The sequence below is a fragment of the Eubalaena glacialis genome, chromosome 5 (assembly GCF_028564815.1).
Source record: "Eubalaena glacialis isolate mEubGla1 chromosome 5, mEubGla1.1.hap2.+ XY, whole genome shotgun sequence".
Taxonomy (NCBI): Eukaryota; Metazoa; Chordata; class Mammalia; order Artiodactyla; family Balaenidae; genus Eubalaena; species Eubalaena glacialis.
The window spans coordinates 78,894,681-78,922,554 of record NC_083720.1 but is presented as its reverse complement, the minus strand read 5'-3'; the positions used below and the strand labels follow the sequence as shown (position 1 = coordinate 78,922,554).

The 27,874-nt window shown below is 38.5% G+C and overlaps 2 protein-coding genes across 2 annotated transcripts in view; one reads left to right on the top strand and one right to left on the bottom strand.

The window, feature by feature from the left end:
* IGFBP7 (insulin like growth factor binding protein 7) overlaps positions 1 to 16,412 on the top strand; it is a 75,222-nt gene extending 58,810 nt beyond the window's left edge. Inside the window, exons 2-5 of the mRNA XM_061192338.1 lie at positions 5,487 to 5,596; positions 14,126 to 14,242; positions 14,902 to 15,028; positions 16,142 to 16,412. Coding sequence (XP_061048321.1) covers positions 5,487 to 5,596; positions 14,126 to 14,242; positions 14,902 to 15,028; positions 16,142 to 16,161 — 374 coding nt within the window. The 3' untranslated portion in view covers positions 16,162 to 16,412. The remainder of the gene's footprint in view (positions 1 to 5,486; positions 5,597 to 14,125; positions 14,243 to 14,901; positions 15,029 to 16,141) is intronic.
* Positions 16,365 to 27,874, bottom strand: part of POLR2B (RNA polymerase II subunit B) — a 45,483-nt gene continuing 33,973 nt past the window's right edge. The window contains exons 17-25 of the mRNA XM_061192339.1: positions 24,546 to 24,642; positions 23,329 to 23,423; positions 22,054 to 22,304; positions 21,884 to 21,973; positions 21,198 to 21,305; positions 20,335 to 20,448; positions 19,764 to 19,924; positions 17,083 to 17,278; positions 16,365 to 16,566 (exon numbers count right to left, since the gene is read on the bottom strand). Coding sequence (XP_061048322.1) covers positions 16,477 to 16,566; positions 17,083 to 17,278; positions 19,764 to 19,924; positions 20,335 to 20,448; positions 21,198 to 21,305; positions 21,884 to 21,973; positions 22,054 to 22,304; positions 23,329 to 23,423; positions 24,546 to 24,642 — 1,202 coding nt within the window. The 3' untranslated portion in view covers positions 16,365 to 16,476. The remainder of the gene's footprint in view (positions 16,567 to 17,082; positions 17,279 to 19,763; positions 19,925 to 20,334; positions 20,449 to 21,197; positions 21,306 to 21,883; positions 21,974 to 22,053; positions 22,305 to 23,328; positions 23,424 to 24,545; positions 24,643 to 27,874) is intronic.

The window sequence follows — 27,874 nt, the reverse complement described above, 5'->3', positions numbered from 1 at the left end:
TCTGATTCCAGAGTTTCTGGCTCAGTTATGACTCTATCAGGACACTGGCATCTTCAATTAGCCCTGCTAAGGAAAGCAATAGAGAATAATGATGCACTAAGCTGTGTGGCACTAAACCTGAACTCAACAAGATTTCAGAGAAGAAATAAGTGCAAACTGGAGCTGTAAAAAAAAAAAAAAAAAAAAAGTCAAAAAGGAGATGAAACTTCAGCCTTAGAGCTCCAAATAAAGGGTAGGGCATAGATAATAGATGAGAGGAAGGAGGACATCCCAAGTAGGCAGGTGCATCAGCATAAGCAAAGGGTCTAGAAGTGGTAATAAGCATGTAATGAGAGAGTGAGCGTGAATGCTAGGAGCAGAGAATGAGTTTTGGTAGAAATAAGAAAGAAGAGTGAATTTGTAGGGTAAACATGGGAGAGATCATGGGAAAGCAGCAATGAAAACAAATGTGGTTGAATAGGATATCAACAAAATTGAACAAAAATTGACTGTTAAGGAGAATTTGACTTTTGACCATTTCCCAGTTTCAATGGAGTATGTATATTTAGCTCCAAAACATGACCTCTCCTAACATCTTCTGTGCAGTTTTTCCAGATTAAAAAATTGGCTAACTAGGTAGCCACTAATACCTTTATAATCAAGCTCTGTTTTTTTCATCACTGGGAGAATGAACTTTGTTATGAGTCATGTACAGTGCATTTAGGTAGATGAGGTGGTGCATTGGACTGACTTGTAGGGAATGAGAGCTCCCAGAACCAGGCAGTGGAGCCTCAAAACTTCATGGATGTCAAAGATGCCATATGACTGTGCTCTAGGAGACATTCATGATGGGTACATTCACTTCCAACCCAAAAAGAAAATTCTTAGACCTGCCCTGGTTTCTTCTGTATAAATGGGTAAGTGACTTGTCCAAGGTCTCTTGGCTATAAGCAGTAGACAAGGATCCAGAGCCAAGTGTTCTCTTCCCAAAAGTGCTTTGGGTATTTTTGTTTGTTTGTTTGTTTTAATGGTAACATGGTGAGGGCATCTCAGGTCATGTCTGGGGAGTGTTTTGTGCTCTGTAAGAGACTAGGAAATTGTTCACATGTTTCTTTTATATTATTCCCATGCTTTTTATAGGATAACAAATTTTAACTCTGTTCCCTCCTACAATTTTATGTAAGATCAGTTTGAATCAATTTCTTGTCAAGTTCAAAATTAATTCTATTTCAGTGTCTTTTTCTCATGGCATTTGTGTGTTTTGTGAGAACTGCCCTTCTTTACCTCTTCAGAATCAAATTGAAGTATTCCAAATTTAAATCCATCGACAATTCTTCCTTTTCTATATCTTTAGTGATTTTTCAGACCATAGCTAATTTTAGGTTATAATTGAATAAGCAATCTGTGGTCTGTGGGTCATTTGTCTAGAATTTAATTAAGAGTGTCTGAGGGGGAGGATGTAGACTTAGGTGGGCATTCCATAGGAGAATCTGACTCCTTCCAGGTAGTTTTAAGGTAGCACTGGTTCCTTAAATTGAATTCTAGTTTTCTTCCAAACTTAAAACTTTCTTCTTCCTTACACAGTTTCATTCAGGACCTGGCTCTCTTTATTTCACTTTCTCTTTCTTCTCCTTCTCCTTTACCTCCTCCCTCCCTCCCTTCTTTTTCTTCCTCTTTCTCTTCAAGGATTGATTAAAAGGAAGAGACCACCTAAGTTTACCAGGCAAGACTTATAAAAAATAAGGGAGCAAGAAAACAAACTTAGAGAGCTGAGAAAGATCGAATGAAATTGAATGAGAACTGAGTTGAGAAAGGTAAGAATGGAACATGGAGTAGCCTGGTTTGGGGACATTCATCTGAGACAGAAAGATAGGGTGAGTTGGAGATGGGGAAAGTCTTGGGATGGACTCTCCCCACATCAGCCACCAGGCATCACTGTGACAGCTTGGTTGCTGCCTGGAGTTGTCCACAGTGGGGAAGGGGAGGAGAGAGGCAGTGGGCAGTTAATCTGTACAGGATGTCTGCTAGACACATGTTTGTGCAGCCTGAAGTCCTTACTGGAACAAAGGCAAGGATAAATAAATAATTGAACCTATTCTGGTGTTTGTCTCTATACATTTAAATATTCTGTGACTTGTTTTAAGTGGAATCCAAACACTGTGCATGATTTAGATGGCAATGTTGTTACCCTTGGCTTGGCCTCAAGGGCTGATTTTGAGCTTTCTGCCCAAAAATGAGCTCAGAATGAACTAAAAAGTTATTTTATCCTTAAAAACAGAAATAATTCTGGACCTGCTTTGGCCTTCTTGGAAAAAAGGCAACGTGGAAAGATTTAGAAATTATTTTGGTAAAGAGTCATTTTGTCAGCTGCTCTCCTGAGGTAGAACAGAACCTTCAGGAATTGAATTGCATGGTACACGTGCAATTTGAGGTGATTTTGGCAGTGAAATTGCTTGTCAATGGAGTATGCGGGATGGTGGTTCTTTAGGGTGGGGACGGGGTGCAGTGCTGTTGGATCTGTCATCGTATCAGCCCCACATATTTTCACCATCCTTCACTTCCATACAGAACGTGTCCACTTGGTGTCTCTGTGGGTCAACATTTGTTCAAGGACATCTGAAGTAGCAAGGGTTTTTGTAGGTGTGCAGCAAACTGGTCCTGATGGCCCTTCCTTTGCCTCTCCACCCCATCAACTCAACAGGGGTCAGAGAGTAATACATATTTTTGTGGTATGCAAATCTTGTTGAATTCTAGGCATTGCCTGGTAGCAGAATTGACAAAATTATTTATGTTCTCGGGATGGTCCAAATATTGACTCAGCCCATCCACCCAAGGTTTTATATGTATTTCAAGAGTTGGGAGAGAGAAAGAGGAACTCACAGCATGATTCGTCCTAATCTTGAACGCCCTGGTGATGGCTCTCATCCAGAGTATTCCTGGGTAGGTTCAGATGTTTTTAAAGAATTTTTGCTCCTCCTGAAATGTTCTGCTTCATGGAATAAGGAGAGGATTGCAGGGAGATGAAACAGATCTGTTCTCCATTCAGTGCTTCAGTTTTATTACATTTAATTCTAAATCATACCATGTTTGTTGGTACAAGGATAGACACATAGACCGATGGAACAGAATAGAGAATCCAGAAAAAGACTCACACATATATGATCAATGGATTTACCACAAAGGCACCACTTTCAGTAGGAAAAGGATGGTCTTTTCAACAAATGATGCCAAAACAGTTGGTTGTCCTTTGGGGAGAGAGTGATGAACTTTGACCTCTACTTCATAGCATACACAAAAATTAATTCAAGCTGGACCACAAACCTAAATGTGAAAGGTAAAACCATAAAGCTTGTAGAAGAAAACAGGAGATCTTTAGGGCCATGGACTACGCAAAAAAAATTTAACAGGACACAAAAAGCACTAATCATAAAAGAAAATTTTGATAAATCAGACTATATTAAAACTATAAATATCTTAGTTTTGGACTTCCCTGGTGGCCTAGTGGTTAGGATTCCAGGCTTTCACTGTGGTGGCCCAGGTTCAATCCCTGGTCAGGGAAGATCCTGCAAGCCACGCAGTGTGTCCAAAAATAAATAAATAAGTAAAATAAAGAATATCTTAGTTTGGGATTTCCTTGGTGGTCCAGTGGTTAAGAATCCATCTTCCAGTGCAGGGGACGCCAGTTCGATCCCTGGTCGGGGAACTAAGATCCCACATGCCGTGGGGCAACTAAGCCCGCACGCTCTGGAGCCCATGCACCACAACTAGAGAGAAACCCGTATACCGCAACAAAAGATCCCATGTGCCGCAACTAAGACCTGTTGCAGCTAAATAAATAAATAAATAAAATTTTTTAAAAAAAGAATATCTTAGTTTTAAAATTAGGCTGTCAGAGGAATCCATAGCATGTCTTCAAGATGTGTGACAGAAAATTAGGCTGGAGTTCTTCCGTGTGCTCTCCAGAATCTGCCCCTGGCAAAGATGGATAACTCTGCTCCCTGCTCTGCCTGTAGAGAGATGGCTGCGAGTTGAAATAAGTGGTTTGTCACAAGGCTGAGGCACTCAGATCTCACAGGAATCTTGTATTCCTCATGTGGTTTTGCTACGTGAGAGGCAGCTTTGTTCCCGAGCCCCTCCAATCTCTGAACACTGGTGTATTCTTCTCAGAACACTCACTTGAGACCCCCCGAGCTTGGAGGTCATCCCACCAAGTCCATGTGTGGGAAGGAGGACAGTCTCTCGGGGCCCTCAGAGGTGAGCCAGATCTGGTTCTGTGGTGTCCAAGTTCTTGGGGTCCCAGGGCCCTGGAGGAAGCCTGGGATGCAGTGAGGCCCAGCCCTGCCCTGCCCTTTGTGGGGCCTTGTGTTGGTGAGGACAGACGAGGAAGCATCGGAGACAGAGCCAGCAACACACATAAACACAGCACCGTTGTGCTTACCACGTCCATGTTTGCCACAGAAAAGCCAAGACCCCTGGCCAAGATAGACGCTTCCTTTCAGACCTAGGGTTTAGAGGGAAGGAAACACGAAATATATTTAGAGCTTTCAAAACTTTGTTTTGCACATTCTTACAAAGGGGAAAAATAAAACTACCCTGAGGGATTTTTAAAAAATCAGCTTCCAATACTTTAGATGAGTGGGAAAAATCTTACATGCTGTTATCATTTCCTTTCTGTTTCAAGAAGTTAATCGTGGGCTGGAAATAGCCTGTTGCAAAAGGGGAGACTTCATGCCCTTTGAATGCTGCTTATGCCAGAAAACTTTCCAGGCCCCAAGGGGAGGTTGTCCCTTTCCCAGGACTGTGATGCAAGATGACCCTAAAGTTAGATATTTTATTCAGCTGGAAGACCCAAGGCAGTGGAGAGCTGAAATTCAGAGGGAATAATTAACTCATTCTTTGAAGAAATGGCGTCGAGCTTTGGGTTCAGGCCAGGTTCGGTTCTGGAAGTAGTGCGCTGTCACCCCAGGCTCCTGGCTCTCCTTCCGTCTAACACGGACTCTCTGAAGGCCCCTGGTGCGTGAAACCAGGCACTGTGAATTAGCAGTGGATGTGATGAGTGTCCAGCACGTTAACCAAGGAGTGGTTGTTTGTTGCCCCTCCCCCCAAACAGAAATACTGGTATATAAAAAAGAAAAACATTAACTATTTTGGGAGTAAAATTTCACTATATTAGTTGGAAAGTCGCAGATAAGCAAAACAGCTGGTAAATTAAAACTCATTTAAGCATGATTCGTAGGAGAAGAAAATTTTGTAAGGAATATGCTTTTCTTCCTAATTGTTTTTTGACTGTCAAGATGTATGCATCGCCAAAGTATAGTTTAAACTCCTGCTGGTGGCTGGGGTAAGCTAGTCTGGTCTTTGAAATTGGCTTCAGGTAATCAACAGAGGGGATAGCCTCCTAAATATAATGAGGTATTTGCTTCCTAGTAATACTTAGATTACTAGCACGCTGACGGATGTTACAGACTGCTTAAAAGGATGGTTTGACTTTGTGCCCTCTCTTATAGGTCCCTCCATCGTGACACCCCCCAAGGATATCTGGAATGTCACTGGCGCCCAGGTGTACTTGAGCTGCGAGGTCATCGGAATCCCAACCCCTGTCCTCATCTGGAACAAGGTCAGTGGCCTAGATTTCAGAAGATAGCCTAGATTGACCGGCTCCTCTTATGCTGCACAGGGTAGTAATAGCCTAAAGTCCTCAGCCAGTCCAGTGCCTGCTGTTCCTTAAACTCAAGGCCTTCCGACAGTGTTCCAGACACCTGTCCTGGATCTATCAAACAATTTTACTGACCTCCAGAATAGTCCCTGCCCTGCCTTTGTTAACAGTCCCTGAGCAGGGAGCCTTAGGAGCTGGAAGAACTATGATGCTAAACACCCATCCCACCCTCTGAGTGTGTGTGTGGGTGTGCATATGTGAGTGTGAGTGTGTGTGTGTGCATGTGTGTCGCAGTGTAACATTGTTACAAGGTAAGATTGTGAGTTCCTTGGGTGGGTTGGCTGGCTTGTCTCTAAGCCAGGATTTCTCAGCGTCAGCACTGTTGACATTTTGATCCAGATGGTTCTTTGTTGTGGCAGCTGCCCTGTGCACAGTGAGTAGTTTTGCAGCGTCCCTGGCTTCTACCCACCTGATGCCAGTAGCAGGTGCGCATGTGCGCGCGCACACACACACATACACACACACACACACACACAAACTGTGACGGTTAAAAATGCCTGCAGACATTATCAGATGTTCCCTGGGGGAAAAGCCACCCTAGATTGAAAAACAATGCTCTAAGTGTCAGTTTTTCCTCCACATGATGAACATGGCATAGAATTCTTGTAAAGATTACAAGTAACGCAGCTAAATCACTTGGCCCGTTGTCAGGTACATAATTAGCACTCAGGAGATGTTAGCTATTGTTCCTGAACATGTTTCCCTTTGAGGAGCGGTTATCTTGTATAGCTATCTTCATATTTGAAAGACAACATATTCTTAGTGTGTCTGTAGAAGGGAAGAGAAAACACTCGTTTGCCAGATCAAGTAATACTTCACAGTCATACTGTACATTATTTTACATTATTGCCCTTATACCTTTTGACTTAAGTCTCACAACAGTCTGTGGGGTAAATATCATCAAACTCATGCTAACAAAAGGGAAATCTAGTTTCAGTTAAAAGGCATAACAAGAAGCCCCTTTTCAGCTGCTTTGCTTCTCCAGCAAGCTCTAAGGTGGATGATGGTCTCTCCTGATTATCTTGTGTGCTTGGTGTCTGACCAGAGGAGCAACTTCTAGAACTCCAGGAGGGATTTTGGCTCCCATTGTCAGAACTCTTTCTGTTGCAAGTTGTAGAAACTCACTTCACACTAGTTTAGGCAAAGGAGAAAAAAAAAAAAGGGAGGGGGGGACGCTTCTAGCCTCAAGGGCAGCTGGATCCAGGTACACAGTGGGGTCAGAACTCTAACTCTTGGCTCTTTGATCTCAATGTAAGGGTATCATTTTTTCCTTCTACTTCAGAAAGATTCCTCCATGCTATAGGCCATAGTGTCACTGACAGCTCCAAGGTCACATTATAATGTTTAAAGACCCCAGAGGAAAGAAAGCGCCTCCTCTCCCTGCTGCTTTGTAGAATTCCTACTGAAGGGCTCTGACCCAGGCTGGGTCACCTGCTAACCTCTGGGTCCCCCATGTGGCCATCTGGCAGGAGCGGTGTCAGGGTGACTCTGAAACCTCCCTGGGGCAGGGGGGTGGGCAGAGATGACACCAGCTGTGCTATTACTGTCCTTTACAGCCAGAACGTCTGTTCAAGGGAGGGGTGAAATTTTACCTCAGTAAACTATTTTTTTTAAAGGGGAGGCAGGAGCAGTGAAAAGCAAAAATGCAGCCGGTGGATATGTTCCTCCTGGCCTTCAGCAAAAGCTGTTTATGCTCTTCACTGCTTATTTGGAGGTTGCTGGTTTGATCCAGGGGGTGGAGAGGTGAGGAACAACTTTTCCAAAGGATATCCATAAAAAGCTCTGTGCAGTTCTCTAGGGATACACAGTGAGAAGCCACGGTGACCCAAGCGTCCCAGGGCATGTGACCTTCAGGACCGATCTTGACAGAGAGTAATTTCTTCAGTCCTTGCTCTGCCTATCCCTCCAGCTAACGTACGCACATACCAGGGAATAAATTAGCCTCAGGAATCTTTTCCTTTAAACTTGAGGATCCTATGGGGACAGATTCCATGGGCCTCCCTGAGGGCTTGTCAACTGGGGGAGTTCCGGGGGGAGGGTGGGAATGGATGGAGTGGGAGTGGGGAGAAAGAAACAGAAAAAAAAAATGTCTACAGACTTGCCAAAACAAACAAAAACCCAACTGCCAGGCTCTGCTGATTTTCTTCCACCTTCATAATGTACTTTGCCACATGCATGACCTAAAGCAGTGTTTTTCAAACTGCAGACCATGACCCATCAGTGAGTCTTGAATTTAATGCAGGGATCACAACGAGCATTTTCTTAAAAAATAAAAAATAGAACATAAAATGTCTTAGGTAAAGGTACATTTAGTAAAGGTATTTCATAAAACTTTTCCTTTGTATATTCCAGATCGCAATGCAAAATATATTTCTTACTATGGACCATGTCAAAGCACTTTGAGAGTCACTGACCTAAAGAATTAAAACAGGCCATTTGTTTTCTGCCCCACTCTCCTTGTAACCAAACTGTTAAGGATACAGATTTATATTTAAGATCACCTGTCAAAGCCAATTTAAGCACAGAACTGCTTTTTGGACATAAATGAATCTTAGAATCCTCACTTGTTAAACCAAGGTTCAAAGAAGGTAGCATGTCTTTCTTGCTCAAGGATTCTTAGCAACAGCAGAACTGACAGGATGAGCCTTCTCTCTGAGACACTTCAGGCTACAGCGACAGTTCTATGGCAGGCCCAGCCTGGTGAGTGGTCCGTGCTATCCTGACCAGGACTTACCATGTGACCTTAACAAGTCCCATAGTTTTTTTCAGAAAATCCCTAGCCTATAAAGATTCCAAGGGAAATATTTTGAAATGGGGGAAATGAACTGAAATAGCTGAATTTACCTTAACCCTGGTAAGTCAGAGGGATGCTTACAGGGAAGGTGAAACACCAGAATTCCTTCCAAACATTTAGATGTTCCTGAGATTGAGGCTTTCTATTCTTTTCCTACCTGAACATTTCTTCAGATTAGGGCTTTCATGACCTCTAAGAATATTCTTTTTTTAGTAAAAAAAAAAAAATATATATATATATATGTGTGTGTGTGTGTGTGTGTGATTGTGGTAAAAAGGAGAAACTATCCAAAGATGTATAAAGAAAGAGTTCATAATATTCTCCCACCTCCTTCCACTCCTTGAAATAACCAATGTGAACTTCCCACGTTTTTATCTTTCTATACCCTTATTCATGCCCAAATGTATACAAACACATATTCCCAGTGTGCAGGGTGAGGTGGGGATGTAGTGCGCAATTACTCTGAAATTGCTTTTCTCAAGAAATATTTCATGGGCATCCCTCCAGGTCTGCTTCTCAAGAACTACATAATATTCCAAGTGTGGATGTACCATAATAAACACAGTTTCTGTGTTTCCAACTTTTCATCACCTTAGATAATGCTGCCTTAAATATCTGAGTATACATATCCTACATGCAACCACCTTTTTTTCCCCTATAGGATAGATTCCCCCAAAAGGTACATGACTAAGTCAAAAGATTTATTTAATTTTAGTCTTAATAGACATTGTCAGATTACTTTTTTTCTTTTTTAAAAAAATTCTTTACCACCTCATTTAACAATTATGAAAATGTTAAAAAATCTGACAAGTTGGAGGCAGTGTACCTCTTAGAGCACTCCTTAGTACCCTCAATACAGTAAACATTTATTTCTTATCTACAGTGTGTTATGCACTCTGTTAATCTCATTTGTTCCTGTTTTCAAGGAATTCTGTCTCGTTTCTTTTCTTTTTTAATTGAACTATAGTTGATTTATAATGTATTAATTTCTGCTGTGCAGCAAAGTGATTCAGTTATATATCTGAGTATAGCCTACATCTGCTAACCCCAACCTCCCACTCCATCCCTCCACCAACCCCCTCCCCCTTGGCAACCACAAGTCTGTCCTCTATGTCCATGAGTCTGTTCCTGTTTTGTAGATAGGTTCATTTGTGTCATATTTTAGATTCCACATATAAGTGATATTATATGGTATTTGTCTTTCTCTTTCTAACTTCACTTCACATAGTATGATAATCGGTAGATCCATCCGTGTTGCTGCAAATGGCATTGTTTTGTTTTTATGGCTTGAGTAGTATTCCATTGTATATATGAACCAGATCTACTTTATCCATTCATCTGTTGATGGACATTTAGGTTGTTTCCATGTCTTGGCTATTGTGAACAGTGCTGCTATGAACACAGGGGTGCATGTATCTTTTTGAATTACAGTTTTGTCTGGGTATAAGCCCAGTAGTGGGATTGCTGGATCATATGGTAATTCTATTTTTAGTTTTTTAAGGAATCTCCATACTGTTTTCCATAGTGGCTGTATCAATTTACATTCCCACCAACAGTGTAGGAGGGTTCCCTTTTCTCCATACCCTCTCCAGCACGTTATTTGTAGACTTTTTAATGATGGCCATTCTGACTGGTGTGAGGTGGTACCTCATTGTAGTTTTGATTTGCATTTCTCTAATAATTAGCAGTGTTGAGCATCTTTTCATGTGCCTATTGGCCATTTGTATTTCTTCTTCGGAGAAATGTTTATTTAGGTCTTCTGACCATTTTTTGATTGAGTCTTTTTTTTGTTGTTGGGTTGTATGAGCTGTTTGTATATCTTGGAAATTAAGCCCTTGTGGGTCACATTGTTTGCAAATATTTTCTCCCATTCTGTAGGGTGTCTTTTCAGGTTTTTTATAGTTTCCCTTGCTGTGCAAAGGCTTGTAAGTTTGATTAGGTCCCATTTGTTTATTTTTATTTCTATTGCCTTGGGAGACTGACCTAAGAAAACATTGGTATGATTTATGTCAAAGAATGTTTTGCTTATGATCTCTTCTAGGAGTTTTATGGTTTGTTTTATGCTTAAGTCTTTAAGCCATTTTGAGTTTATTTTCGTGTATGGTGAGAGGGTGTGTTCTAACTTCATTGATTTACATGCGGCTGTCCAATTTTCCCAACACCACTTGCTGAAGAGACTGTCTTTTTCCCATTGTATATTCTTGCCTTTGTCGAAGATTAATTGACTGTAGGTGTTTGGGTCTATTTCTGGGCTCTCTATTCTGTTCCACTGATCCATATCTCTTTTCATGCCAGTACCACACTGTTTTGATTACTATAGCTTTGCAGTATTGTCTGAAGTCTGGGAGGGTTATGCCTCCTGCTTTGTTCTTTTTCTTCAGGATTGCTTTGGCAATTCTGGGTCTTTTATGGTTCCATATAGACTTGAGGATTATTTTTTCTAGTTCTGTGAAAAATGTCATGGGTAATTTGATAGGGATCGCATTAAATCTGTAGATTGCTTTGGGTCATATGGCCATTTTAACAATATTAATTCTTCCAATCCAAGAGCATGGGATATCTTTCCATTTCTTTGAATCATCTTCAGTTTCCTTTATTAATGGTTTGTAGTTCTCAGCATGTCTTCCACCTTCCTGGTCAGGTTTATGTCTAAATATTTTATTTTTGGGAGTGCAATTTTGAAAGGTATTTTTTTTTACATTCCCTTTCTGATACTTCATTGTTAGTATAAAGAAATGCAACCGACTTCTGTATGGTATTCTTGTACCCTGCTATCTTGCTGAATTCGTTTATCGGTTCTAGTAGTTTGTGTGTGGACAGTTACGGTTTTCTATATACAGAATCATGTCATCTGAGTATAATGACAATTTTACCTCTTCCCTTTCAATTTGGATACCTTTTCTTTTTCTTGTCTGATTGCTGTGGTGTCAGATCATTTTCTAAATGGATTGTAGCAGTTCACACTCTCCCCAGCAATGTTTGGATGTCATTTCCCTGCATCCTCACCAGCACTGAATATTACCACTCTTTTTAGTTTTTGTTAATGATGGGTAGAAGTATCATCTCATTATTGCTTTGTTTCCTTGACTACATTGAGAATATTTTTATATTTGAATTTTCTTTTATATGAATTACCTGTTCATAGCCTTAGTCATTTTTCTATTGGGTTGATTTTTATTATCAGTTTATGGCTTTTTGTACATTAGAGATACTGACCCTTTATCATGTATTACAAATATTTTTTCCTAGCCAACCAATTCTTTTATTTGTTTACAGTGGCTGAGGAGCTTAAAATTTTAACAGTTGTGTATTCTATTTCATCATAAAATTCTGAAACTTCACCAAAAAGGCACAGCAAATATGTTTTAAGCTGCATAAATGATCCCTGCAATTCAGTGAATGCTTGAGGTTTATCAACCTGTAGCAATCAGACTAATGCATCCTGTTTCTGTAGTCATTGGCACCTTTTTCTTAGTTATTGCTTGTTGCAGCTAAAACACAACCAGAGAGGGTTGAGATGAATTCCTGGGTCTCCCTCTGATTCTTCACCTAGTTGAGGCTCTATGGTGAGCAGTGACTTCTAGGCAGTTTTTTCCACCCTACAAACTTCTAGCCCGTTGCACATCTGTAGAATTGTATTAGAAATCACTTTTCTCAGCTCCGCCTGCATCTTTTTTTCTCAAACCAAAAATGTATTTATCAACAAACTCCCCTTACATAAGTAAGGCAGTAGTTTGCCGTATAAAAATTTGCCACGTAAAAATTCTTTGCACTTCTGTATGTTTTCTACGATATAAAACTTTTTACAATATGTTAATTAAAATATGAGTTCTGTTGAATATAAGCATTCATTTTCCAATCAAATACTTAACAAGAACAGTTTCTTGGCACACAGCGGGTCAGGTTAATTGGCACAGAATGCTCTTTACTGAGAGCTACATGAGCTGAGGAGCAACAGCTCAGTTGCTATGATTCACTATTTCAACGCGGTAGTGTTTTTCTGCTTTGGTCACATAACAAAACCTTTAAAGAATTCTGAAATTCAATATATAAAGACCAGAGACATATTACTTTAGCCAATGAATCAAATTAATACTTAAAACCATTATTTAAAAAAAAGAGAAATACCAAAACCATTATTTAAAATCATTTTTAAATAACTGTTTCAAGATCTGCACTAGTATAAACCATTTCTTCCAGCTTGGAACTTGGGAACTGAAGGAAAAAGATGCCTATTGAGTTTATCTGTTTTGTCTTTATAACATTCATATGAGAAAAACACTGAGATACCTGGTTTTCTCTCACTAATAGTGGCAATATGGGGAAATCTCAGGGAAAAAAAGAAAAGCAAACAGGCGAAAGCCAGGCATTCCAAATCAGTAATGCTAGGTATTTTTTTATAGAGTAGGAGTTTGGCCTAGATTCCACATGGTTTGCAGAGTGCCAATCCTGGTGTCATGAAGCAGAAAAATAAAGGGTGGGTTTGATGCTGAGACAACAGCTTAGTAACAGCATGTGGTGGCAGTGGGCTCACAAGTAGGAGAAGCAACTCTGATGTAAAGTGTCAAAAAAAAAAAAAATTAGATACTATGATCTAACTCAAGATTTGCTTAATTATAAAAGAAAATGAAAACTACCTATTTGAGACTGTAAATCCTTTTTTCTAATTACAAAGGTAATATCAATAAACATCAACCTAACTCTTGAAGGCTGGGATGGAATAAACAAACATTGCTTCATGTATTCTTTGATATATATTTTTAAACCCATCATTATCACAAGCCTTAAAATATTTATACTGTGACTCAGCAATTCCACTTCTAGAAATTTATGCTAAATGTATATGTATGGAGGGGTTACAGGTAAATTTTATTCTTCTGTGAATTTTTATACATTTTCCAAAGTTTATATAATGAACACAGTTTACCTTTTTAAATGAGGGGGGAAGTAGGACAGTATTCTCTAGTGGCCTCAAGCCAAGGAAACCGAGTTTCTTCTTACTTCATCTTTCTGAATCTCATCAAGACATGCACAGGGATAGCAAGTTTTGTCATAAGAGAACAACAACAGCAGCTTGTACTTGACAGGCGTTTTTGCTCTCAGGTCTTTAGTAAATCATTTGATGAACCCTTAGCCCTCAGAACAAAGTAATGGTATTGGCTTTGGACTCAACCTGTTATTTTCCATTGATGAGGCTGTTGCAGGAAGAGTCCCAAGAGTTGAGCGCTTACACAAGGTCCCAAGTATCAAACCTAGGACTCGGTGACAGTTTATCAAAATGGCATATGGCAAACAAGACCCAACACTGAGAAGCAGAATTTACAAGGGCATGCGTTAATGATGGTAGCCAGTGGCAGGAAAGTGTGACAGTCTGTATTCCCCAAACATGCAGAAAAATACATTAATTCAAAATATACACACTTAGAGGGAAACTGACAGGAAGAAGTAAAAAAAAAGAATGTATATTTTACATAAGTATTCAGGAAAGGGTAATATGGAAATTGCTGGGTTTAATCCAGTTAGAAAGTCTGATGTATATACCCTGTGCAATTCTAGGAATGTTGACCACTTCCAAGCTGATGATTCAGTGCAGAGAACTCAGACTATATCCGCCCCCCCTGCCTTTTTTTTTGCAGGTTAAAAGGGGTCACTATGGAGTTCAAAGAACAGAACTCTTGCCTGGTGACCGAGACAACCTGGCCATTCAGACCCGGGGTGGCCCAGAAAAGCATGAAGTAACTGGCTGGGTGCTGGTGAGTACCAAGAGCTAGCAAGGATTTCACTCTTAGGAACAGACACAGCAAACCAAAGGTGCCTGATGTACTGCCAGGCTCAAAGTATTCGCCTGCCATTCCACATCTCTTTAGACCAGCCTTACCACGAGCTGTTTCTCTTTCAAAGGAAACTAAAAAAAAACAAACAGCTGGGGTTTATTAGGATGTTTTGGAAACCACCAAAAAATAAGTGAGAACCACCTTTTTTTTTCCCTAAGAGTTCAAAGCAAAATCCTCAAAGGGAACTAATGACCCAAGCATTATTTTAATCAATTATTGATTATTTTACTTGACCTCTGATAGCCATGGACATGCATGGATAGTACTTAGATCACATACCCTACACCAAGGTCTCCCTCAAACAAGGATATGTGCACCTATCCTGTTTCTAACCTATGCACTGTGACCTAAAGTTGTCCATGACAACTTTACCTCATAGTAGGAATCCTCCTGGCAGACCAAATATGATAGCTATATAATTACTCCTAACACAAGACTTGCACTGTTTCTAGCAGTAGAAATACTTTGCTATGAAACCCCTGGTCATGTTAGGAAACTTATGAAATAATGACCTAATTGAAGCCACAGGAAAAAAGTTCACTGCCATAGAGAAACTAAAGATCCTTTTTCTTTCATAGGTATCTCCTCTTAGTAAGGAAGATGCCGGAGAATATGAGTGCCACGCATCCAATTCCCAAGGACAGGCTTCGGCATCAGCAAAAATTACAGTGGTTGATGCCTTACATGAAATACCAGTGAAAAAAGGTAGGTAATAAATCTCATAACCATTTAAAAATGACTAGTGCTTTTGTTTAATAAAGGACAGAACCAAGTATGAAAGTATCAGACATAACTCTTAATGAAATTCTGTGATGTTAGGAATCCACAAGGGAAGGGCATTAAGTATGTAATCAAAATGCAGAGTGCCTGGCTCCAAAAGAGCATTCAGTGGTTGATGGAATGCTATTATTATGATGCTATTATTATGACTCAGATGCTTTCACTTTATCTTACACATAAGAGTCAAACCTGATTGGAATGGTTTATATTTCCCATAACCTTCTATCTTCACAGCATTTTCCTTGGTGTTGTGACTATTATAGTAAATTCCCATTTAAAAGGAAATGATTGTAGACAATTCTGGTCCTTCACTTTGAGCTTTTGTAAGAAAAAACCAGAAAGAGTATATTGGCAAGTACTCAATTCTGTTCTGCCTCTATCCACTATCACTGTCAAAAGCTTCCTCTTAAGCATCCACCCTGGCGGTATGAGAGTAACGCTACTTTACATTTATATAGTTCTATTAGACTGATGTCTGAATTGGTTTTTCCTTAAGCCAAAAATAACGAAATTTACTGTCAGCATTTGTCAAAACCATTCCACTGTGTGGATCACTCAGCTGTGGTACGAAAGGAAGAAATATCAAGTAAAGATGTGTTTGGTCAGATTCTCTTCAGCCAAGATGTGTAAAGTCAAGTGATGAAACAAACAGCAGTAGCTAAGAGTCATGTGTTTGAGTATCAGCTCTGCCACTAATTATTTCACTTTAAATTCTGAATGAGAACTGGATGACAAAGGGAAGTTCCCTGGCCTCTCTGGATCTCACCTTGCTCATCTGTGAAACATGCTTCTCCCAGGTCTATAGTAAGGTCTGTCACTTACAGATAGACAAGTACAACAAGATCACCTTCCACATCTAAAATCATATGGCTCAAATTCCAAAAAGCACTCACCACCATATCATTTATAATTACTCACACATCCTTTATCCCCACATTTTAACATCTTCATTTATTTGGAAACACTAAACTACCTCAAAATTAGAAAGTCAACCATGTCCATATATGTAACTAATTTTTCTCTTTTCTTTTTAAACAGGTGAAGGTGCTGAGCTGTAAACCTGCAGAATATATTAATCTGCATAGCTAAAAGTAGTCATGGGTAACTACAACCCCTGTTCTTGCCTAATAACCAGTTTCTTTTCATCCAGTCCACTAACAAACACTTTAGTTATATTCACTGGTTTTACACCATGAAATACAAAATAAAGATAACACATCAAGACTGTCTACAAAAATTTGTCTATTTACAGAAGAAAAGCATGCATATCATTAAACAAAACAAATAAAATGCTTTTTCTCATAGTGCATTTTTGTTTTAAAATTTTTTAAAAAGCTATACCATAGAAACAAGACACAAGATTTTTAAAAGAGCTAAACACTCATCATTCGAGGTGCAATACTCATAGACATGAGTTCCTGAAACAACAGTTTGCATGCATAAGGCATTCGCACCAAAGAGATCTGGGGGAGAGAGAGAGGAAAAAAAAAAAAAAAAGGTAATTAGCAAAGCTGTATTGAAGTGACCCCACTTCACCACCCCAGAAAAAGCTAAAGACTTGGTCCTGGAGGTGATGAACAAATGAGGCTGATAACACTCATCCTATCTTGGCCTTTGGTGGCTCTTCTCCTAAAAGGCTTTGGTATTCTGCCCTTTCTGCCAGATATAATTTATATTCACCCTTCTCAATTAAAAGGTTTAACAAAACTCATTGTTTAAAATTCTTTGTACAAGGCCTTATTATTTCCAAAAGATTAACAGCTTAGCTTAGAGAAATTACCACACTAAAACTTAAACTAGTTTTTAGAAAAACAGAATTGTTACCTTTTTCCTCATTTAAAACTAGGAATCTTAAAGAAGCATGCTATCAAAATTGTGAAAATGCCAATCTGTTCCACCACACTAAATCTGCCTGGATGATTAGGCCAACATGGTTATATCCTGAACACATATCAACTGTCAGTAAGGTCTGTACATACCTGGGTTTTATTTCGGCAGCCCCTGCATTCATATGTATGGGTCCTGGTGTTAGCGATCGCCATTATTCCACAAAGATTGCAAACATGAACCTGATATGGATCTGATGCCTCAAACAATCTTTCCCTTAAAAACTGCGCTGCTCCGTGGGCAATCTGACAATCTCGTTCCATTTCTCCAAAACGCAGGCCACCATCACTGTCATGGAAAAAACAACAGACTATTTTGTACTGATTTTCTGTTATCAACACCACTTTGACTAATGGCAAGAATAAAGAATATCAGAAAGAAAGAGAACTAGACTCCGATTTTTCTACTCTTGCATTCTCTCTACATGGTGGGGAGGTTGAGAAGTCTACCAACTATTTGGCGTGCATTAGAAGGTCCCCAAACAGAGTAAACACATAAGATTCTCAAGTATAGCATATACTTTTCCAAATAAAATACAATGAAGTACAAAATAAAATCTCATCAGACTATCATTTAACTTACTAGAATTCACCTCTATACTAAAAAATGAATAATAAAAAAGTCAATCTAAATAAAGCAGCTTCTTCATGAATGAGACTCCCAGGCAATCAAACCTGAAATGATAAATGCATGTTGGCAAAAGTGATGGAAAGAACAGGTGACTAGTCACAGGTTTCCCCAGCATGTAAGTGAAATGCATTGTTCTGATGGCCAGGCAAGTGGATGGTGATGGCTTCCTTAATGTTCTTAAATACATAGGATCAATGAGCTTCTAATGATATTACCAAAAACAAAACATTTGGTCAGCTTTGGAGGATTCTAGGCAACCAACGCGTCATTTTGAAAATTGGTAAATAAAAGGAAAGAAGCATTTATTTTGCCTTTTAGTAATATGAACCATGTCAGCAGGTTAGCAGCTGAGGAAACAAAGTTTCTCTCTATGAAAGTATTCCAGCTAATAAATGAAGGAATGATAAATTAGAATCTCATCAGTTTGCAAACCTTTAAATAATTAAAGGTTTTACGTAATGATCATTAATAGCTGCTAAAGTCATAAAAGAGACAACCAGATATTGAAAGTATACAGCACTGCCTTTGAAGTATTACTATGAAAGAACACAAACCCTTCACCTCATCAAGGCTCTAGATCTGATTAGCTATTTACAAGAAAAATAGGAACACAGAGCCCAGGAATGCAATCAACAAAAATCCAGACTGTGAGAGAGAATTCCTTGGCAGTCCAGTGGTTAGGACTCAGCGCTTTCACTGCTAAGTGAAAATATTTTCCAAATGACCAAATATGATACTATAAAATTACATAAGTATAAAAGATACATTCAAAGTGTAAGGCCAATGGATTTTAATATAATAAAAGATTCACTTAAGTGGTTTCAAATTCTACATCACAAGTAACCTTTAAGAAAGGACAACTTGGGGCTTCCCTGGTGGCACAGTGGTTGAGAATCTGCCTGCCAATGCAGGAGACACGGGTTCGAGCCCTGGTCTGGGAAGATCCCACATGCCGTGGAGCAAACTAGGCCCGTGAGCCACAATTACTGAGCCTGCGTGTCTGGAGCCTGTGCTCCGCAACAAGAGAGGCCACGATAGTGAGAGGCCCGCGCACCGCAATGAAGAGTGGCCCCCACTTGCCGCAACTAGAGAAAGCCCTCGCACAGAAACGAAGACCCAACACAGCCATAAATAAATAAATAAATAAATAAAATTAAAAAAAAAAAAGGAAAGGACAACTTGGACTTCCCTGGTGGCACAGTAGTTAAGAATCCACCTACCAATGCAGGGGACACGAGTTCGAGCCCTGGTCTGGGAAGATCCCACATGCCGCGGACCAACTAAACCTGTGCACCACAACTACTGAGCCCACTTGCCTAGAGCCCGTGCTATGCAATAAGCCACTGCAATGAGAAGCCCGCACACCACAACAAAGAGTAGCCCCCGCTCGGAGCAACTAGAGAAAGCCCGCACGCAGCAACTAAGACCCAATGCAGCCAAAAATAAATAAATTTATTTAAAAAAAAAAAAAAAGGACAACTTGTTTTGGTGTAGCATCAAAAGAAAAAAAATTCACAATCACCTGAAAATTATTAAAATATTCTTCCCTTTCCAACCACAAATCTGTGTGAGGTCAGATTTTCCTCATATAGCAATACTTAATTAATACTTAATTATAAAAAATAAAATCCTACAATGGGATGAATGCAGAAGCAGACACAATAATCCAGCTGTCTTCTCACAAACCAGTTCATTAAAAAAGATTTGCAAAAAGGTAAACCAATGTCACTCATCACTAAATTTATTTGGAAAATATTTTTCACTTAAAAGGTTACTTATGTTAATGTGTAATGGATTTGTTACTGTTATTTTTTAAATAAAGTAATAAATATTTTAAACCTTTCTCAGTTTTAATTTCTAACGGGATAAATATCAAAAGATACAGGGACTTCCCTGGTGGCGCAGTGGTTAAGACTCTGTGCTCCCAATGCAGGGGGCCCAGGTCCAATATCTGGCCAGGGAACTAGATCCCACAACTAAGGAGCCCACGTGCCACAACTAAGGAGCCTGCCTACTGCAACTAAGACCCAGTGCAACAACAAAAAAAGATACAACTCCCAGACAAAAGCCTTTGGGGTCCTGGAATCAAGAAATTTGAGAACCACTGCTTTATATAACAATGATGATGATGCAGCTCTCTTACCGAGATCTACCCTCCATGGGCTGTCTATTAAGGATCTGAATAGGTCCCCGAGCACGAGAATGAATCTTATCATCCACCATGTGCTTCAAACGCTGATAGTAAGTGGGGCCAATAAAAATTTGTGATGTGATTTTTCGACCAGTGAATCCATTGTATAGGACCTGAAACAGACAGATTTTGAAGCACAGACTTAAAAGTATTAAACAAGTTCAAAGAATATATGTGCATATACTATATAATTCCATTTCTATAAAAATCAAAACAGAGAAAACTATAGTGTAAAGAGAGTAGTCACCTTGGGGTGGGGGTATGACAGTAGTGACTGGAAGGGGACACAACGGGGGCATCTAGGCATAAAAGGGTTCTGGTAATTTTCAAGCCCTGGGTGCCAGTCACACAGCTGTGTTCACTTTGTGAAAATTCATCAACCTGTATGTACATTTACGGTTTTGCATGTAATTTGAAGTATGTGGTATACTTTAATGAAAAATTTAATTTTTTAAAAAATGAAATTACACACATAACAAAAAAGAATACTCATAACAAATTACCAATGTAAGAGCAAACACACCTCATTTCCTCTGAGATGGTAGCCATAATCAGATAAAAGATTAGAAATCTTCTGTACATTAACAGCATCATTGAATGGAGTGGCATCACCAATTTCACCCTTGTTAGCTGATACCTTTAAAAAGAAAAGTCATCTCTAAAAGGCTGCTTCCTTCTGTCTCCCTTTAGAAGTCTATATCAATACAAATATATTCAATAAAAAAAAAAAATCCTTTCTGGAAAGGAAGATTTTGAACTTAAGATTAAGGATTAACAAGTATCTATGTAATGGAAAGCTGTAATATAGTAAGGTTCATTTTATTAGCATCTTACATAAAATATAACAAACTAATTTACCTAAAAAATAAAAACAACTCAATTATAAGCCTTCAAGTAGGAAACTCTCTGTGAGACCAGATACAAAAAGAATGAGACTCCCAAGTACTTCCTACGACTCAAGGAAAATGACATTTTAATGCCCTAAAACCAAGCCATCCCATGTGTTAAGCTGTAGCCACTCTGCCTTAATAAGATACTTAAAAATAGAAAAACCTCCACTGAAAGATGCATGCATAGCTAATAGTATAGCTATAAAACCATTAGGTTCACACTGAACCAACCACCATTTATAGAAAAGAACCAGTCAAAAGAATAACCATATATACAAGTAAAGACTGGATGTAGTAATAAATTTTGCAAAACTTCTCAGTCATAACTTTGCAAAGTTTGGCAAAAAAAGAGACATAATCAAACCAATTTAAAAGCAGGAAAGTTAAGTTTCATATTGGCTTTTTCCAAAGTACCCTGGCTCAAATGAAAGAAATGACCTAACGTTTCGGAAGAAACATCAATTTGGAACCTATATTTTTAAAGAAAATCTCTTACCTTCCCTTGAAGACATTCAATCAAGTGACCAATAGTCATACGAGAGGGAATGGCATGGGGATTTATGATGATATCGGGGGTGATACCTTCGCAGGTGAAAGGCATATCCTATAAAGGAATTTTTTTAAAGACACTTAAAAAAACTTAAATCTCTTAGCTAGAGAACTAGAACTAACTCCCGCTCATCTAAACTTTTCTATGTGCTAAATTCTGTTCAACGTAATGTGTTCACCTACTTATTCAACACTAAAATTAGGGCTTCCCTGATGGCGCAGTGGTTAAGAATCCGCCTGCCAATGCAGGGGACAAGGGTTCGAGCCCTGGTCCGGGAAGATCCCACATGCCGTGGAGCAACTAAGCCCATGCACCACAACTACTGAGCCTGCGCTCTAGAGCCCATGAGCCACAACTACTGAGCCCACGAGCCACAACTACTGAAGCCTGCGTGCCTAGAGCCCATGCACCACAATGAAGAGCAGCCCCCGCTCACCACAACTAGAGAAAGCCCGCACACAGCAACGAAGACCCAATGCAGCCATAAATAAATAAATAAATAAAATCTTTAAAAAACCCACTAAAATTAAAAGTCAAGCCTTTACTGCCTCTGGGCTCTTAAGTTAAAGAACATTTTGATTTAATAAAATGTTCAACAAAACTTTGGGTTAGAGGTGATAAAAGATACCTACCTCTTGTCTATATTGAATACCACAAGTACCCTTTTGACCATGTCGACTAGCAAATTTGTCTCCAATCTGTGGAATTCTAACAGAGCGTACCTGAATTCACACAAAAATAGGTTAGTTAAGTCATTCTGGTTTACTTTCTATAAATAGCAATATGACAAAGCTATACTCACCCTTATTTTACAAAATTTATATCCTTCTTGGTTGAGAGTTACCATAACCTGATCCACAATGCCCGTCTCACTAGTCCTGAGAAAAGTGCTACAGTCTCTCTTAGTATAGCGTCTATTAGTGCCCTCCAATTCATCTTCATTTTCAGGCAACGTGACTGTTTTGCCTATAATAACATCATCTCCTGATACACGAACCCCAGGAGCTATCAAACCATCATCATCCAGCTTGTCATAAATAGCATGCCTCATACCTGAGAAGAGACAGAATTTTCTGAAATGGTAATACCATAAAGAAAAGTATTTAAAATGTCCCATAATCCCCCTCCCAAAAAGATTAAAAACCAAATATATAAATCAGTTTCAAGTCAGAGAGAAGTTCATAGGACTCTCTAACACGTGTAGTAATGTGCCCTTATTCCAAATACTACAAACTATTCTGAACTCGGTAAAAAAGCATTGGACTGATTCAGATTCTCCATTTGCTAAGTGACTTTGGATAAGTGTGTTGCCATCTTCTGATCTCTATATTGCATAAGGAAGAGTATCTATGTCCTCTACATACAATCTCCAACAGAAAGTTTGAATTTAATCTTCTATAATCTTAACTCCACTGAACATCAATTCACTACCACAGAGAACCACCCACAGGAAATGGAGTAATAGGAAGATACCTAAGGAAAAAAAAAAATTTTACTTCATGCAATACTATTAAAAGCCAAAACTGTAGGAGAGATAACCCTTTTCCCTGAGATATCCCATCCATCCCACTTTATACAGCTTTTAAGTGTCTGTAAAAATAATAACTAGAAAGTAAGTTTTGAGTTTTCCAGAAGAAACAGAAAGTTCTAGGTATCCTCTCATTAGTTATTTGTTAAATACATACAAATATTGTGGCTAGACAAACACTATGGTCACACCACAATGTGAAGAGGAGAGGAAGTTCCCATGCAAATAGATAAACTGAGGGACAGGACACAGTACAAGTGAGAATGGGGCTGAGGTGTGTCCCATGAAATTACATGACCTCTCTGATTTCCTAAATCCCCTCCTCAATGCAAGACCTAGCAGAATGGAAGGACTATAGCAAGCCCACTCCTAGGTGCAAATACTTCTGGCAAATATACCTATTTCCTTAATATAAGCTCTAAGAATAATAAGAAAACATACTCCCACATGGCAAAAAGAAAGGGGGGCGGGCAAAACCCAAAAAATTAATCAGGAAAACCATGGTAAGCTAACTTTGAATTCCATAATTTCAATGTCAGTATTGCTTACCCTGGCAAGTTTCACGTGTAGGCTTCTCAAAAACTTCTTCTTGATCAAACCCTTTTTTAGACTCCTGTTCTTTGTATGATCGATAGAAAACAGACCTAAAAACACATGGTTCTAAAGTTAACTTCTATTTTCCTTTAATAATAGGGCTTAGAACATACCAATAAATTTTACTTAATTGACATGTGGTAATTTAAACCATGGCAATTTAAACCATGAATCTGGGACAAGAGTTAACTGTATTAAGGGTCAAAGTTAAGTCTTAAAGAGCTATTACACAGGCCACACATGTAGCATTTGACCCATAACCTTAACACAGCTGGAATTATATGTGAGACCAGGAAGGACTAATGTCACTGAGTCCAACCTCCTACCCAAAATAAGGATCCCTCCCATAATAACCCTCAGAGATGGTCACCCAGGATCTGTCCCAATATTTCTAGTGAGAAGTTTATGATATTAAGCTATAACATACACCTCTGGTCTTAGTGCCTATCCTCTGAAAACTATACAGAAAAAAAAAAATCCATCCTCTCTTCTTAACTCCCAGTTTTTTAACCAACTTTCACATAACATGGATTTGAGATTAATGTTTGACAATAAAATAATCAAACTGAAGAATAATAGAAAATAAGATTGAAAAAGAAAATATACTATAATTTTAACAGCAGTTATTGGGTTGGCCAAAAAGTTCATTCAGGTTTTTCCATAACATCTTACAGAAAAACCCAAACGAACTTTTTAGCCAACCCAATATTCATGGGTCCTAAAACTCTAGGTTTATTTTTACTTTAGACATTTCTATATTATCTAAACACAAACATTTATTTGCTTACAAATAAAGGGGGGCTCAAAATATTAGCAACTGAAAATCCTCAGATACAAGAAGCAGTGTCTTCAGTTGTTCGTGACCATCACGCAGGCCTTCTGCTTTCTGGAGTAGGGCACTGATTTTACCACACTAACCCCTATATAGGAAACCATACAACAACATGTGCCTGGCAGATATCCACAAAGTTTCATGAATAGAGGCAGAAGATTAAATAACCTAACAGAAAAATTTCTCTGCTGTCAGATCAAAATTTCTTCCAGACTGACATTCAAAACCCCCAAAAGTTTGGAAACACACAATTCGCACCTATTTTTAAAGAACTTTTTAAAAATAAAATATTAATATTTCCAACATATGTGTATTTTGACAACTTTTATAAATAGCTGACCTGAAAAAGCCTCGGTCTACAGCTGAACGATTCATGATGACAGAGTCTTCTTGATTATATCCAGTGTATGATGCAATAGCCACAATTGAGTTGATACCTGCAGTGCATTTAAGAGAAAACATTAAAGCACCATATGAGAAACAAAGAAAAATTACCCCTTTCTTTTAAATCAATTTTATTTAATCATATCTGCCTCAAGTGTTTTCACCATGGTAACTGTCAAAGTCTACTCCTCCTGGAATAGCAATCTGTGAGACAACTACTCTGATGGCTCAATGTTTGATATAAGCAAGTTTTTAATATAAACAATCTTATTTAGTTGCTGCTGCTGAAACTATTTTTGATGAGACCATAAAGATTTAGAGTATCAAGTATTGATAATCAAAATTGATAAACCTTTAGCTACACTCATCAAGAAAAAAAGGGAGGGCTCAAATCAACAAAATCAGAAATGAAATAGAAGTTACAATTGACACCACAGAAATACAAAGGATCATAAGAGGCTACTATAAACAACTATATGCCAATAAAATGGACAACCTAGAAGAAATGGACAAATTCTTGGAAAAGTACAATCTCCCAAGACTGAACCAGGAAAGAACAGAAAATATGAACAGACCAATCACAAGTACTGAAATTGAAACTGTGATTTAAAAACTTCGAACAAAAGTCCAGGACCAGATGGCTTCACGGGCAAATTCTATCAAACATTGAGAGAATTAACACCTATCCTTCTGAAACTATTCCAAAAAATTGCAGAGGAAGGAACATTCCTAAACTCATTCTATGAGGCCACCATCATCCTGATACCAAAACCAGACAAAGATACCACAAAAAAAGGATCACACACCATGATCAAATGGTATTTATCCCAGGGATGCAAGGATTTTTCAATATCCGCAAATCAATCAGTGTGATACACCACATTAACAAACTGAAGAATAAAAACCGTATGGTCAACTCGATAGATGCAGAAAAAGCTTTTGACAAAATTCAACACCCATTTATGACAAAAAATCTCCAGAAAGTGGGCATAGAGGGAACCTACCTCAACATAATAAAGATCATATATGACAAACCCACAGCTCGCATCGTACTCAACAGTAAAAAGCTGAAAGCATTTCCTCTAAGATCGGGAACAAGACAAGGATGTCCACTCTCACCACTTTTATTCAACATAGTTCTGGAAGTCCTAGCCATTGGCAATCAGAAAAGAAAAAGAAAGAAAAGGAATCCAAATCGGAAAAGAAGTAAAGCTGTCACTGTTTGCAGATGACATGATACTATACACAGAAAATCCTGAAGATGCTACCAGAAAACTACTACAGCTCATGAATGAATTCAGTATAGTTGCAGGATACAAAATTAATACACAGAAATCTCTTTTCTATACACTAACAACAAAAGATCAGAAAGAGAAATTAAGGAAACAACCCCAATAACCATCGCATCAAAAAGAATAAGATACCTAGGAATAAACCTGCCTAAGAAGGCAAAAGACCTGTAGTCTGAAAACTATACGACACTGATGAAAGAAATCAAAAATGACACAAACAGATGGAAAGATATACCATGTTCTTGGACTGGAAGAATCAATATTATCAAAATGACTATACCACCCAAGGCAATCTACAGATTCAATGCAATCCCTATCAAATTACCAATGGCATTTTTCACAGAACTAGAACGAAAAATTTTAAAATTTGTAATGGAAATTCAAAAGACCCCAAAGCAATCCTGAGAAAGAAAAACAGAGCTGGAGGAATCAGGCTCCCTGGCTTCAGACTATACTACAAAGCTACAGTCATAAAAACAGTATGGTACTGGCACAAAAACAGAAATATAGATTAATGGAACAGGATAGAAAGCCCAGAAATAAACCCATGCACCTATGGTCAATTAATCTACGAAGGAGGCAAGAATATACAGTGGAGAAAAGACAGTCTCTTCAATAAGTGGTGCTAGGAAAACTGGACAGCTATATGTAAAACAATGAAATTAGAACATTTTCTAACACCATACACAAAAATAAACTCAAAATGGATTAAAGACCTAAATGTAAGGCCAGACACTACAAAACTCTTAGAGGAAAACATAGGCAGAACACTCTGACATAAATTGAAGCAATATCTTTTTGGATCCACCTCCTACAGTAATGGAAATAAAAACAAATAAATGGGATCTAATTAAACTTAAAAGCTTTTGCACAGAAAAGGAAACCATAAGCAAAATGAAAAGACAATCCACAGAATGAGAGAAAATGTTTGCAAACCAAGTGACTGACAAGGGATAAATTTCCAAAATATACAAACAGCTCATGCAGCTCAACATCAAAAAACAAACAACCCAATCAAAAAATGGGCAGAAGATCTAAACAGACATTTCTCCAAAGAGGACATACAGATGGCCAAAAACACATGAAAAGATGCTCAACATGACTTATTATCAGAGAAATGCAAATTAAAACTACAATGAAGTATCACCTCACACTGATCAGAATGGCCATCATCAAAAAATCTACAAACAACAAATGCTGAAGAGGGCATGGAGGAAAGGGAACCCTCATGCATTGCTGGTGGGAATGTAAATTGATACAGCCACTGTGGAGAACAGTATGGAGATTCCTTAAAAAATGAAAAATAGAACTACCATATGACCCAGCAACCCCACTACTGGGCATATACCCAGAGAAAACCATAATTCGAAAAGACACATGCACCCCAAAGTTCAATGCAGCAGTATTTACAATAGCCAGGCATGGATGCAACCTAAATGTCCATTGATAGAGGAATGGATAAAGAAGATGTGGTACATATATACAATGGAATATTACTCGGCCATAAAAAAGAATGAAATAATGCCATTTGCAGCAACATGGATGGACCTAGAGATTATCATACTAAGTGAAGTAAGAAAGAGGAAGACAGGTATCATATGATATTTGGAATATATGTGGAATCTAAAAAAATGATACAAATGAACTTTTTTACAAATCAGAAACAGATTCACAGACTTCGAAAACAAACTTATGGTTACCAAAGGGGAAGGGTGGGGGGGAGGGATAAATTAGGAGTTTGGGATCAACAAGGATCTACTGTATAGCACAGGGAACTCTACTCAATATTCTGTAATAACCTATACGGGAAAAGAATCTAAAAAAGAACGGATATGTATATATGTATAAGTGAATCACTTTGCTGTACCCCTGAAACTAACACAATATTGTAAATCAACCATAATATAAAATTAAAATTATATTTAAATAAAGTAACAAGTATTAAAGAAAAAAGTTGAAAACTCTATAAACTAGTAGATTGCAATATAAGAAA